General features: G+C 43.6%; 1 protein-coding gene across 4 annotated transcripts in view; it reads left to right on the top strand.

Annotated features, from left to right (window-relative positions):
• SPON1 (spondin 1) overlaps positions 1-15,702 on the top strand; it is a 251,437-nt gene that overhangs the window by 142,768 nt on the left and 92,967 nt on the right. For all 4 annotated transcript variants that reach the window (XR_008663460.1, XR_008663459.1, XM_055317861.1 and 1 more), the window contains exon 6: positions 1,972-2,120. Coding sequence is in view for 2 of the 4 variants with exons in the window: in XM_055317861.1 (XP_055173836.1) it covers positions 1,972-2,120 (149 nt within the window). In the remaining 2 variants the exon portion in view is untranslated. The remainder of the gene's footprint in view (positions 1-1,971; positions 2,121-15,702) is intronic.

The following is a 15,702-nucleotide window of genomic DNA, read 5'->3' as shown; positions in this document are numbered from 1 at the left end:
GCCGGGCCCTGGGGACATAGCGCTGGGCACTGGGGACATAGTGCTGATGACAGGTCTCCTCGAGGACGTTACGTAAACAGACCTGAAGCAGTGATCATACATGTGATCTGTGCTGTGGGGAGACAGGAGACAAGACTTAGGTCAGTCTGGGGTGGGGGTGGGGGATCTTGGGGACTTCTGGGTAAATCATGAAGGAGGGATGACGGTTGGCCAAGCCAAGCGAGAAGAGAGCCATGGGGAACAGCATGTGCTAAGCCCCTGAGGCAGAATGGGTCTGGGAAACGGGGGCATTTTGGTGGAACAAGGCAGAGGGAGCAAGAGATGCTGAAGCTGGTCTCCGTATGTTCACAGCATGAACAAAGGTCACGAGTGGCTCCCAGCCCTTGCCCCTGCGCAGAAGTAGTGCTCGCGGCTTGGATGACAGCTAGGACAGTCCCCTCTCTCAGGAAGTGACTTACAGAAAAAGCGGCAGCACATCCGTCCGTCTTCTCTAGGGAAATGATGGATGAACAGTGTTTGCATCTCCCCGATGTGTAGGAAACAATGAGCAAGCCATCGGCGGGCTGACATAGTGATGTGGGCTGCCCTGGGCAGGCCGGGAGGGGGGCTTCCCCGCGTTCCCCAGGCCCAGGGCTGATGTCAACAGGATCGGGCCTTGTCCAGAGTGGTCTGCATACGTGCTGGGGTGGAGCAGAGTCCAGTCACGATGGCCACAGGGTGGTAAGCTGCAGGTACTGCATGTGGCACCTGGGTCCAGCCAGTTTGGGTTTTCCTCTGTGCTGTGCCCCCAAATGTTCTTTACCTCGGGGCTTTAGTAGCCAACCAAAGAATGGCTGAGAACTGAACTGGCCTATGATGAATTGTATGTTATTTAGCCAGTAATTGATTACCGTGTGTGTGTGTGTGTGTGTGTGTGTGTGGGTGTGTGTGTACATGTACCCATCACAGGCAGAAACAACACCCAGCGCAGTGCTGATGTTGACTCTCCATCCTCCCTCTGGCACTTTGAAAAGCCCTCAGTCAGTTTTGTCTTGGTCCTGTCCAGATGCTGTTCTGTTCTCCCCTGTGTCACCCCCAGGTTCCCTCCTGCACTCCCTATGGCCACCAGCCCCCGCCCCCACCCGTGATCCTCAGCAGAGGGATCAGTCCCTTCCACACATCCAGACTGCCTGCCCCATCCTCTCACACGGCTGGCTCACCTGCCCCGCATCCTGGAAGGCACAGAAAAGCCAGCTCAAAGTCAACCAAGCTCCTTCCCGAGAATTGCCCAAGCCTGCTCCCCACTCACTCCCTCTACCCTTGGCTCCCCGCTCTCCCGCCACAGCTCTACAATCTCATTTTGCTCCATCTAATGCATTCTTCACACTGCTGCCTGGATGACTTATCTAAAATTCAAATGCGATCATGCCATTCCCCTCCTCAGGACCCTTCAGTCCCTTCAGTGGTTTCAGACCCTTTCAAATGATATCCAAACTCCTGGAGCATTTAGAGCAGAGCCATCCATGAGCGGTCTCCTTCCTACCTCCCTGGCATCGCTTCCTGCCTCTCCCCTGACAGTTGGTGACACAGCGATGCTAAATTACTTATGGCTCCCCAAACACACAGTGTTATTTAATGCTTCTGAGTCTGCCAGAAATAGCTTCTCCTCTCTAGTCTGTCTTACAAATCTGATCAGCCTTTCAAAGTCTCACAGTCGTCCCCCTTCTCTGAAACGCTCCCCAACAGAAGTCATCATTCTGGGCTGCCTCTGTGTCTCTCTCAGGCATCTGTTGCTCTCCTGTCTGCACATTCCCAAGACCTTCTTGCTTCCGGGGATGGTCTTATTCCTCTCTGGACAGCACAGGGCCTAACACAGGTGCTTAGCCAGCACTGGTTGAATGATTGTCAAATGACACTTTGTTCCCAACATATAAGGGCTCATGTTTTAGCCACAGCCACACTGATTACCTGCATCCTGATTGGCTTTCCCAGGTCGGGCCAATCACTGGTCTGCAATCATTGGTGGATCCCACTCCAAGAACTACGTGCTATGGGAGTACGGAGGATATGCGAGTGAAGGTGTCAAGCAAGTTGCGGAATTGGGCTCACCCGTGAAAATGGAGGAAGAAATTCGGCAACAGGTAAGAAAATCAATCACAGGATGACCAAAAACCAGGAATGCAGCCAAAGCATCCCTTCGATTTCTTTCCCAGGGGCTTGATGTTTATAGTACAATGTGCTGGATGATCGGTGCCATTGGAAGCAAAATCTATTTGCTGAATTTGGGGGTTTCTGTCAAATTGAGGACAGAGTCACCTATGTCCATCTTGTTGTCTCAGATTTTCCCTGACAGGGTTTGCATTTTCTCTAGTTTGGGCTAAAAGCTGCTGCTTGGCCACGTTGGTGGGATGCCACGTCTCTGGTCTCCCGAGAGTCAGTGCAGTGACTTGGTTGTTTTTGATCCTTGAGAGGGTCAAGGGAGTGACCCCGAAGTCACCCAAACCAAAATCACCATTTCAAAATCACCATGAAAATAAGCTGTTTATCAGCACATGCTTCCTGTAACAATACCTCGAGGTGTTTGACAAAGTAGTGGGTCATTAGTCGTAATAGTTATGGATCGAAGCATCTTTTAGACACTATGTACCGCGTTACATGGACCCAGGAGCTAGACTGTGTTCTAGGTCTCTCCTCATCCCATTGAGAGACGAGGGAGAAATCGGCCATTGTTCTTTTGGATTTGTTTTACTAATAGTGCCATCGTCCCTCATCCGAAGCACTAGAAAGAGGCCGAGGAGGAATCTGGAAAGAAGAGCTGCCATAGTTTTTCTATGGCCATTCGCAGCTGTACTATGGAGAGGTGGTGGGGCAGCTTTGACAACTCCCACCCACAGAAGCCCTTCAGGCCTGAGAGAGCGCAGTGGGCAACCGTGGCTCACTGCCCACAAGCGCTCAGAGGGGAGTAAGGAAAGAGCAAGCCATGCTTGGGATGTGGTCATTTCACAACACAGGTCACTGTGAGGCTGACCCACATCTGAGACCGCAGGAGGCCCTGGAGACACTGGGCCCGCGTCTCATGATGTGTATGTGCCCAGAGGCCTGAGCGGCACCGGAGGGCAAGCACAGCTGAGGGCCCTGGTGCTTCCCTTTGAAGTCTCCCATCGGGACTCCAAGCTGCCCACAAACTTTAAACTGAATGCAGCAAAGGTCACCCTAACTCCTCCTATAATCCCCAGAGGAATCTTTTTGGACCAGAGTCCAGAAATGCCCAGGAATTAGCTTATGTTTCTTATTAATTTGATTTAAAGCCTTTTCTACATTCTTGGGAAAAAAAAATGTTTAACCAGATGTTTTAAGACTGCATGCTATTCATCACAAGTGTATCCAACGAACTAGTTAGTGGTGTTTCTCTGACTCCGGCCGCCATGCCTCACGATGGGCATCATTCATTTAGGCTAAAGCACAGCACAGACATTGGTGAAGCCATAGAAGGCTCCAGCTTCGTCCTCATCAGCCCAGTCTGTCAGAAGGGGAGGATCCTTTGTTTGGGATCTTGAGGGACCACGTTCCTGGGTCTCAAGCATAGGATTATGGTACACTGGCTTATCAAGTTCCATTGTGTGCTATGGTGTAAAAAAAAAAAAGAGAGAGAGAGAGAGAAAGAAAAGAAAAGAAAGAAGAAAAGAAAAAAGAAAAGAAAAGAAAGAAAAAAGAAAAGAAAAAAATTACAAATACTAAAGTTTGCAAATAAATTAGGTCAAGGTCAAGGACATCTTCATAATAATGCCAGTCTCCTTCGTTGTCTTTTTTGAGAGATTTCTGGAGGGAAGAGAAATAGGTATGAATCATGAGAAACTGGGACCCGTTGTGCCAGCAAACATTATTTATCATGTGTCATAGCAGCACAAAGGTTGGAAGCTGATGGATGGGGCCCCCAGCCTTAGTGTGTCCCCCTCAGGAAAACATTCTTTGTTTGGTGTGTTCCTAACCAGCACACATGGGATTAGCTTCTGTGCCATGCAGTCTGCCTATCCCAGCTGGCTAGTATTCCTGACATTAAATCGTAATAATAAGTTTAATTATGAGTACTGTACTTGGGAATTAAAATTCCTCTGAGCATATCTTGGGGTGTATCACTGTCTTTCAGGCCCTCTGGTGCTGGATATCTACTCTCATGTCTAGCCTGGGAAGACGGTAGTATTATCTCAGTTTTACAGATAAGGAAACCGAGACACAGCCAATAGCTAGGGAATACTAGAACTTGACCCCAAATCTGCCTGGTTCCAACACTTGTACACAGTAGCACATATATAATTTGCAGGGCCTAGTGCAAAGTGGAGTCCCTTGTTCAAGACTTAAGAACTCTAAGGTGGTGATACTGTGAATTTCACAGCATGGGGTCCTGGGAGTCTGCTGGTCCTTGAAGCTGGCCCTGTCCATCTACTTCTCTGCCCCCCAGAGAAACTCCTCTCACCAGCCCCTCAAATAATCCATTTCCAGAGCTCCATTAGCAGTGCATCAAGCCCCCCAGCCCCTTGGAAAGTCAGTCAGATAGAGTGATTTCCACTTCCAAACAATTCATAGTTCTCAATATTGTTCCCTGCAACACATAATTTATTATAGTTTTCTGTAAGTCAGGTAAGGAACAACATAAAAAGGAGCAAGAATGTGAATCCTCCTAGAATATAGAAGTGTCCTCTAAATAACTGGGAGCTTGTTTGAACAGATCTACAAACTAACACAGTGTTCTTAGCTTTTAATGCCTTATATCCTACCAATCGCTCTATCAAAGAACCTGAGTCCAACCGGGATGAAAAAAAAGCCCTCTTTTCCCAAGAAAGACATTTATATGCTTACTAGCATTCTCTTATTATAGACTTATCGCTTGCTTGCAAGTTTCAAGGGCATTAAAAATCACAGTACATATTGTTGGAGGTAAATCTTATGCTAATGGCTTTCAAACACAAATGAACCAAAATAATAATCCCATTAGTAGTGGAAAATTGTAATAATATTATTGAGTATAAATTTTAGTGTTACTGTAACTGCAAAACAACCAAGAAAATTAATGAAAAATCACAGTAGCGTTACTGGCTCTAACACTAGTGGCCACAAAGAGTGGGGGAAAGGCACAATCACACTCCTTAGCAGAGAGACAGCATGTCCTGGTGGGGAGTGGGAACTGTGGATTAGAAATACTGAGCTACCTACCATTTACATCAATATGGGTGGAACTGAGGGTATTATGCTGGGTGAAATAAGTCCATTGGAGAAAGACAATTGTCATATGGCTTTGTTCATATGTGGAATATAAGAAATAGTGAAAGGGACTATAAGAGAAGGGGAGGAAAATGAGTGGGGAAAAATTAGAGAGGAAGACAAACCATGGGAGACTCCTAACTCTGGAAACAAACAAAGGGTTGCAGGAGGGGAGGTGGGTGAGGGGTTGGGGTTACTGGGTGACGGGCATTAAGGAGGATGCACGATGAGATGAGCACTGGGTGTTATACTATATGTTGGCAAATTAAATGTAAATAAAAGAAAAAGAAAAGAAAAAGAAATCCTGAGCTCAGGCTAGACTGACAAGTCGCAAATCGGTAACCCAAGGCAGGTGGAGGCAGTAGGAAATGGTAGATCGCACTTGTAGGCAGACCCAGGAACTCGAAGTGAGCTGATGTATACTCACTGTTATGAAAACGTTGCACTGAGTCCATTTCCACGTTATCCAGCACACCCCTAGGTTTACTAGGTTTCTGGTCCTCTGCCAGATGCGGCTCCAAGATGGTCCCTCATTCACCATGTTGGTCGTGCTTGAAACCTAGGCATCACCCTTGATTCTACCCCCTGCCCCAACTTTCTGCCTTCTGTCCTAAATTCATCCAGTTCACTCCCTTAACATCAAGGCTCCATCTAAGGCATCCTCATCTCCTGCCTGAATTATCATACTAGTTTCCTGGTCTCCCAGTCTCCAGTCCTCCTTCTCTTATCCACACAGCTCCAGGACCGTTTCAGTAAAACACAAGTAAGATTATGCCATTCGCTCTGACACAGATGTCCTCATTGACCCAAAGAAAAAGTCCAAACTCCCTCCGTGATCCAGTCTTGTCTCACCTCTCCTGTCATATTTCTTGCTGCAGCTCTAAGGTTTGCCCAGCCAGAACCTCTTTTATTCTCCCCAAAGAAGCGTCTGGGTGTTCCCCCCAGCCTAGAACATCTTCCAGCTTGCCTTCACCTGGTGGACTCCTAAGTATCCCTCCATGCTCAGCTTACATGTTGCTTCTTCCCAGAAGCCTTCTCTAATTCAGGACCAAACGGGCGCCCTTGCAGGGCGCTCACACAGGGCCTGATACTCCCCTGTCATCACCACCATCACATTTACTGTAGGCCCTGGTCAGATGTCTCTCCATCACTAAACAGCAAAGTTCCAATCTGCAAAGTTCCACGCTTTCCATCGGCGTGTCTTCTGAGCTGGGCAGAGTGTTAGCTGCTTCATGAATGTTTCTTGAGCGTATTCATTTATTCACTCAACTTTACTGAATGCCAGCTAAATGCTAGGCATCACAGATGCAGCAGTGAGCAGATGATTCCGCCTTTGTGGAGTCTCTGTTCTAGCAGGGGAGACAAGGACAAAATTAAATACTTAGAAATTAGGGTAAGTAAAAAGAAACCAAGATGAGATGACACAGAAAGCAGTGTTAGGGAGGGACTGGAAATTAAGGTGTCCAGGAAAGATCTCCCCAAAGAGTAGCACTTAAGCCGAGACCCAAAAGAAAAACATAAGGAAAAGGTCATTCTAGATGGTGACAACAGCATATGGAAAGGCCTTGAAATGGAAAAGTGCTTTCAGACCCAAGAGAAGGGACACCTGGGTGGCTCAGTGGTTGAGCATCTGCCTTTCGCTCAGGGTAGGATCCCAGGGTCCTGGGATCGAGTCTGCATTGGGCTCCCCACAGGAACCCTGCCTCTCCTTCTGCCTATGTCTCTCATGAATAAATAAATAAAATCTTAAAAAACAAAAAGACCCAAGAGAAGACTGGTGTGGCAAGAGGAGAGGGAGGGAGGGAGGGCAAGTGTGGCCCAACATGAGGCCAAGTTGAAGAAAAATTTGCAGGTAGGGTGGAAGAGACAGGTCCCTGAATATCCAGTCTAATAAGGTACTTAGACTTCAGGGGACTCTGTGCATCAGCCGGGGAAATGCAGGCATTGGACTGTGACAATCCCTAATGTGCCATTTCCTGAACCTCCCCAGGCTTTAACAGCCCCTGTCCCCCCATGGCCAGAGATGCATGTTAGCTTCCACGTCAGATGTGGAAGCTGGGTCCAGAGCCCCTTCCCTGGGCTTCCTTAGCTCCCTCTGCAGCCCCGCTTCTCAGCTGGATCATCTCCACCATTTCCTTCTCTGTCTCCCCAGGTAGGCGGTGTGTCCCCTGAATCAGGTGCCACCTGGTTTTCCTCACTGCTGGAGTCTCTTTTTCAAACCCACCCCTGCTTCTGTCAATACCTACTCTGCTGCTTTAGTATGGTTTCTTTTTATCACTTCAATTTTAAACATGTCTAATTGTTTCTTTCAGATTACTCTATTATCTCAGGGTCTTAGTTAGGGATTAATCTTCCTTTAAACTAAACTTGATCTCTCTCCCCATCTCTAGTTTCCTCATTTGCTTATGGGCTGTTCTCACACCTGCAGCAGATGCTTTTCTTTATTTTCTGGTGGGCATCCTATGTGCTCAAGTGGTGATGGTTCCTTGGGGGTGACATCGTATTTCCATCTTGTCCACCCACATTTTTATGTCATTTCTCAGCGTGGAGATCCCCCCTGAAGGCCCAGCGTAAATATGGACTCTACATTTAAGAGAGAAAGAGAGAGAGAGAGGCAGGAGAATTCCATTCCCCGCAGGAGAATTTTCATTCGGGGGGCCAGGACACAGGACAAGCGTCCTTACCACTTTCCTAAGGTGGTTGGTGGGAAGTGGCCCCACTCCCTGTTCAGGAGCCAGGCAGCCCTTTAGAATGTCCAGCCTGATGCAGTGGGGGGCGGGGGGGGGGGCCTTGGGGGAGTGGTCTTCCCACATCTCATCTCATACCACCTCAGGACTTGCGCTTCTCTCCTCATGTGGCTTTAAAACCCCTGCCCCTGGGGCCCACATCCCAGGCCATGGCCCCAGCAGGCCACCATGTCCAAGTGTCTGTTCAAACTTCCCTCCCCGTTGCTGGCATCCAGGAAATTTTTCTAAATTTGTCTAAGTTTTTAGTTGTATATTTTTTAAAATCTGCCTATTATGTTTTGTCTTACATTTTTATGTGTTTGAAGCAGGAGGGAGAAAGCTGGGCTTTTGTATCATCAGCTCAGTGTCTCGTGTTTCCAGATATCCACCTAACATCTCCAGCACCTAACACGGTGTCTCATGCATAGCAGGTGCTCAACAAATATCTGAATTGGTTAATCGACAAGCAAGCCATGAATGTTTCTTGCATAAAACCTTGAGGGTTAAATGGCCACTTACTCATAGAAAATGCCCCCCCACCTAAAAAAAAAAAAAAACACTCCAGCTTTTATATATCCCTGGATTCAAGACTTCTGTGACTGTAAGAGGTCAGATAATGGTGAGCCCTAAAGAGGGCATTGATTATTTCATTTCAGGAGGCCTTGCTCTGGCAGATTACTTAAGCCAGCCGGCAGGATTGTCACACCACCTGTGGCATAAGAATCAATAAATTAGCAGGTGTTCTTTTTCTTTAAAGTTAAAATAGTGTATAGGGCTCTGGGAACAGACAGGAAGGGCTTGAGAATTTTCCTTTCTCATCTAATCCTTTAAAACATTTAAATCATATGTCTACCGAACATTTGTTTTTCCTGATTTTTTATTTCTAAAATTTGATCTCTTTCTTCTAATTAAAACCCTTGCCTTATTTCTCATGTTTCCCATGGATCGTGACACGCTGCCTCATTTGGTTGAGAAAGTCACTCAAACCCACACACATACACACACGCACACTCATTACCAGTTTTTGTTTATAATAATAAAGCTCCAATGATCTTCAGTACTTGTGAGAAGTAGTACTGTGTAATAACTAAAAGCATTGGCTGTGAACCAATATTTCCTGTGTTCAGTGCTGGCTCTGTCACTTACTGTGTGACTTTGGCAAGTTAGTTAACCCCTCTGTGACTCCGTTTCCTATTCCATGAGATAAGGGTGGTAATAGTACCTCTTCAGAGGGTTACTGTGGGGACAGAGTGCTCTGATGTGTGTACAGTGGTTGGGGCAGAGCCTTCCTTGTAGAAAGTGCTCACTGAATGCTATCTATCATTGCCATGTTTTCATTGTTGGGTCTTCATTTCCTCATCAGTGAAATCAGAGGTTTGTCCTCGAATGGAAAAGCCTCTGCAGGTGTTAGAAAAGCTAGTGATAAAAAAAAAAATTAAAAAAATAAAGCTAGTGACTCTAATTGTTCATTATGTCACTCCTCAGCCTGAGAATACCCACAGGATGAGGACATAACTCCTTTGCCATCCTCCAAGCTCTGCCTCTGCCTGCCCCTCTTACCCTGCTTAGTAATGCCGTCTCCCTCCCAATATATGCCCTACCCGTCTGTCCCAAAGTTGGCCCTAAGCAATTTAAGGACAAAAACCACATTGTCATATCAAAAAGGAGCCATGGCAAAGCTGCATACCCATTCCAATGCTTTTCTTCTCCTGAGACTCTTCTTCTTCCTTGGAATAGCCTTATCTGGGTGTCTGCCGGAGCTAGTTCAGTGCTATTTCCAGAACGAGGTCGAGGCAACTAAAATCAGATCTCCTCATATGCAATAGGCCACACCCATGGATGGAAATGCAGGCAAGGCTCCCAACCTAAGGAAGGAGGCGGTCTAATGAAGCTTCTTGATTATAAGTAACAGGAACCTACTCAAACTAACTCAAGAAAGAAAGGATACTTTATTGTAGGGATGATGTAGAATTTAAGAAAACACAGGTTAATACTGAGTGCAGAAAGCCTCATGAGAGCTGGAACTGGAAGACATCAGGCTGAGATAAATTATTACTCTTCCCCCTATCATAACCCCACTGCCCCCCCCAGAGTCATATAGTGTTTTCTATCCATGTGAATCTCTTCCTCCATCCTTTCTCAATAGAACTGCTGTCCCTGCTTGCTTATGTTGTACATGGCCCCAAATGTTGGCCATAGAACTTTGTTCCTTGCCTTCCCATAGACAACTGAGCTGTTTTGGAGACTCTTAAGACTCTTAACTGAAACGTTAGAAAGACAGATTGATCATTGGACAGTCAGTGCATTCCCGTATCAGGTATCTACCCCAGTCCAGTTAGTGGTTACCCCCATGTAAAGAACCACCCAGTCTGTTACTTCATAGAGGAGCTGTGGGCAGGGCAGATTATACTAGAAAAGGAATGGAAAGTAGAAGGTAAATTGACATTTCAAGGTAGCAGTGGCTTGGCCAGAATTAGAGCAAGTCACTGAACCCTAGCCAAAGGATCAGAATTCAGGGCAGCATGTCAGTCCTGCAAGAGAGAAGGAAAGCACTAAAGAGAACAGAGAGAGCATGAAGGAGAGGAGAGGTTGACAGAACATTGGGATGCAGAGCTAAACCAACTGGGCAAGAAAATGCTAGGTCTAGAGATTGGTTCAGCCATTGAAGTGGGACTAGGAGGCATTGTTAGAACCAAGCATGAGGATTTGGGAAAAGAGAGAGCAGAGAAAGGATATGGGCATGGAGAACTCTGTCAAGACTACATGGTGCCCGTGCCACCTGCTGCCTTGCCTTGTTACTTAAAAACCATGAACACAGTATGAGGCAAATAGGTAAGCTTTAATGTGGCTTCCTAAGTCTTTGACCTTGAGTAGGTCACCTAACCTTCACTGACCCTTAGAGTCTTCATTTGCAAAATGGTGATGATGAGAATATGAACTGCCTATGTTGGTTACGAAGTGATAGGTGTAATCATATACATATAGTGCCTGTCAAAGTATAAGCCCATTGTTACTCTTATTGTTGGGACAAGAAATTAAATTTGAAGGATTTATCATCCTCTTTTCCTCTCACCTTCTAAGATGCTCTGGTTTACTGGGTGGGAATGCAACTGGAAGAGGTAAACTGTGGTACACAGAAGCTGCTAGAGAGTAAAGACTAGGAAAGAGAAGTGAGGGAAGGGAGTCTGGGAAGCTGAGGCAACATGAGAATTTTAAGGAGTGAGAACAGACATATTCGAGCAGCTGCCATTTGGAGTAGAAATCAGAGAGAGAAGGAAAGGGCCAGAGAAGACTTTTTGTGAATTGAATTTCTACAAGAAGAGCCATCGAAAGGTAATATTTAACAGTCCACTTTGCAAAACACTGTGTGAGGTCATTGACCCTCTGCTGCCTCCTCAAGAAACATTCAGTAAAGACCTGCAGTGCCTTTCAAGCTTCTTAGAGTCAGATTGGGTAGATCCTTGTAGGGATGTCACCCATCTGCCCAAGGCCCCCCAGGGGTGCCGAGTTTTATTTGCTTCCACATGAATATCACTACCCACACCTCCTTTGTCCTTCACATCTCAAGAATTCACTCCATGGAGTGTGTCCAAGCAGGCACGTGGTCAATAGAAATCAGGTGATTCTAAGGGTGGGGATGGAGAAAGGAGTTAAAGATTCCCAGTCACAGACATTTGATACGGAAATTAGAACATCCTCTGAAAGGTATGATTTCAGTTATATGAAAGCTCTTGTTTGCTTTCAGTTGAGTCTTCAAACAAATCCAAATCACAGTAGGACAGGCAGCCAAAGTGATTCAGCAGAGCCTGTTCTTTAATAAAACTGGCGCGGGCTGCCTTTGCTGGAAGGAAGCAGATCCTGCCTCTTAGCAGCAATTCCCAACCTCCACAGTTTTCCAGCAGAGCGTCACTGATCCCTGGAATTTTTCCAAAAGTCTATAAGAGAAATGGTGGACTATTTTATTCAAAACTTATAGGCTATTTAACTTGCTAAAAAAATCTATTTTTACAACTGAGCCCAAATATGGCAAACAGAAGGCAAATTTAAAGGGGGTATAATTAAAATTGGTTGCCTTAATATTTAAAGAGCAGTTTGTCAATATCTGTCAACATTGTATATTTTCTTTTTTTCTTCCTGTGGCAAAAAAAAAAAAAGCATAACATGATATTTACCACCTTAACTATTTTTAAGTGTTCAGTAGTGTTGAGTATATTCACATCATAGTGTGTATATTTTCCTTATAAGTCAACATAGTAATTATCTAGGAACTAGTCTTCCAGAAATTTTCTCACACAAAGATATATGAGGAAGGACATTCATTGCAACATTGTTTATAGAAATAAGAGATGGAAAGAAGCAATCTTTTATCAATAGGGAGCATAGTGAAAACTCTGGCTGTTTTTATATAGTTCAATACCATGCGGCAATTAAAAAGAGTAAGGTAGATGGGTATGTACTGACTTAGAACGTTCCCCCAGTATATATTGTTGGGTAGAGAAAAGCAGGACAGTGTCTCTAGCTTGCTGCCATCTGGGGAAAAAAGGCAGCTGGGTCAGAGCCAAATGATGATATGCACATACAACATTTTATGTGCATAGAATATCTCTATGAACATACACCAGAAACTCATTGTCTCTAAAGCAAACTAGAAATGTATGAGCCAGAACTGAAAGGTGTGTTCACATTTTATCATATACCCCTTTGTACTATTTATATGTATACATGTTACCTTTTTAAATGAATGTTATTTAAATAAAGAAAACTTTGATCCAAAACTGAATATTGTAAAAAGACCAATGCTCTAAATTTAACCTGTAAATTTAATATGCTCCCCCCCAAAAAATCAAATAATTTTTTAAATTATACAGTCTGATTCTATGGAAATGAAAAATGAACTAGCCAAGAAGAGCCAGAAGATGTCAGAAAGATAGTAATGATTGGAGGGGAAGACGGAGGGACAACTAGCCAAATCAAACATTTGCAAGTGATATATCCAATAAAGGGTTAATATCCAAAATATATGAAGAACTTCTACAATTGAACATCAACAAAAGAAATTATCTGGCTTTAAAAAATAGACATTTTTCCAAAGAAGACATGTAGAGGGCTACAGACACATGGAAAGATGCTCAACATCACTAATCATCAGGGAAACGCAAATCAAAACCACAATGAGATACAAGCACAAATCAGAATGACTGGTATCAAAAATATAAGAAATAACAAATGTTGGTGAGGATGTGGGGGACACACAACCTTTATACAGTATGGGTGGGAATGTAAATTGATACAGTCACTGTGGGAAACAATATGGAAGTTCCTCAAAAGATCAAAACTAGAAATACCATATGATCCAGTAATTCTACTATTGAGTAATTACCCAAAGAAAACAAAATATTAATTAAAAAAGATATAAGCACTTCTATGTTTATTGCAACATTATTTGTAATAGTCAAGATATGGAAGCAATCCAAGTGTCCATTGATAGATGAATGGATAAAGAAGATATGATATAGGGCAGCCCAGGTGACTCAGGGTTTAGTGCCGCCTTCAGCCCAGGGTGTGATCCTGGAGACCTAGGATCAAGTCCCACGTCAGGCTCCCTGCATGGAGCCTGCTTCTCCCTCTGCCTGTGTCTCTGCCTCTCACTCTCTCTCTATCTCTCATGAATAAATAAATAAAATCTTTTTTAAAAAGATATGATATATGATATTTTATATATATGATTGGAGGGGAAGACTATATATACATAGTATATATATAGAGAGAGAGAGAAAGAGAGAGATACAATGGTATATTACTCAGCCATAAAAAAGGATGAATTGTGCCATTTGTGGCAACATGAATGTTACTAGGGGATATTATACTAAGTGAAATAAGTCAGATAAAGACAAGTATCATACGATCTCACTTATATATAGAATCTAAAAAACAAAACAAATGAATAAACAAAAAGCAAACTCAGACCTATGAATATAGAAAACAAGCTATTGGTTTCCAGAGGGCAAGGGGTAGGAGCAATGGGTATACTGAGTGAAAGGGAGTGGGAGTTACAGGCTTCCAGTTCTGGAATGAATATGTCACAGGAATAAAAGGCACAGCACAGGGAATATAGTCAGTAGTACTGTAATAGTGTCATATGCTGACAGATGGTAGCTACACTTGTGGTGAGCACAGCATAATATATAGAGTTGTTGAGTCACTATGTTGTACACCTGAAACTAACGTAACATTGTGTGTCAACTCTACTCAAATAAAAATAAATAGATAAAAATAAAACTACATTATAAAACCACATTAACTAAAACTGTGGGAAACTAGAGCATGAATAAAGAGATAAGTAGAATCTAACAGAAACTACAGAAATAAAACCAAATTCACTTGAAAGTATATAAGAAACTTATAATCTCATATCAGTTAAGGAAAGATGGATTATTTAATGAATGATAATGGTACAAGTAGAAGCCATGGGGAAAAATAATTTGCTCTATAATTCAAGCCTTAAACTCCAGATATTAGCAAAGATATAAATATTAAAATGAAGACATGGGGCACCTGGCTGGCTCCAGTCAGGAGAGCATGTCACTCTTGATGTCAGGGTTGTGAGTTTGAGCCCCACGTTGGGTATAGAGATTGCTTAAAAGCTTTATGGGGAACTTGGATGGCTCAGTCAGTTAAGCATGTGCCTTCAGCTCAAGTTAGGATCCTGGAGTCCTGGGATCCATCCCTGTGTCAGGCTCTCTGCTTGGCCAAGAGTCTGCTTCTTCTTCTCCCTCTGGCCGGCCCCACCCCTGCTTGTTCTCTCTCTCTCTCTCTCTCTCTCTCTCTCTCTCTCTCTCTCTCTGTCTCATAAAGACTCTTTTAAAAAATAAAATATTTAAAAATAAATCATAAAATAAAATTTTAAATGAAGATATAAAAGCACTAGAAGAAAACATGAGAGAATCATTTTTATAATCTAAAGCAAAGTCCTTTGTAAGCATGTCACAAAACACAGAGGTCATAAAACAAAAGACTGATTAAGCTAAAAACAACTTTTTAATTCTAGGAAATACTTGAAAATGTTAAAGGTAAAGGACAAAGTGGAGGGAAATATTTGTAGCCTATACAATAAACAGAGGGCTAATTTCTTTAATATATAAAGAGTTCTTATGGGTTGCTTTAAAAAATCAATAAAGTAATAGAAAAAAATTATCAAAACACTTGGAAATTAGATGGCTTTTAGGTACTTTAGAAGATGCTCAACCTCACTCACAATTATAAAAATCAAATTGATTCAACAGAGCTGCAATTTTTGATCTATTAGGCTTTTGATAACCACATGTTGACAGAAGTATAGGAAAGGAAACCCTTTCCTAGCTGATTGTAACAGTACCAATTGGTACAACTTTGCAGAGGGTACATTTCTCTGACTCAGTTAATATCCAGGAATTTATACATGCAGAAAGGCTCACACTGGAATGTGCTATTTACTGAACACTGTAACAGAAAAAGTGAAAAAAATTAAATATCCATTAATAGGGGACCAGTAAAATAAAAATGAGAATCTGAAATTAAACATTGCCAAGACAAACCGTTTCGTTAAAAAAGAAAGCGAAGCAGAGTATTTATAGCGTGCTCCATTTGCGTTTTTTTAAGATATATGCCTACATCTCCTGAAGATGTGTATAAGAACATGAATAGTAGTTGCCTTGAGGGTGGGGAACTGAGAGATTATGGGATGGGAATAGGAAGGGAA

The sequence above is a fragment of the Nyctereutes procyonoides genome, unplaced genomic scaffold (assembly GCF_905146905.1).
Source record: "Nyctereutes procyonoides isolate TBG_1078 unplaced genomic scaffold, NYPRO_anot_genome, whole genome shotgun sequence".
Lineage (NCBI taxonomy): Eukaryota > Metazoa > Chordata > Mammalia > Carnivora > Canidae > Nyctereutes > Nyctereutes procyonoides.
Note: the sequence above shows the minus strand (reverse complement) of the source record. Positions and strands in the feature narration are given on the sequence as shown.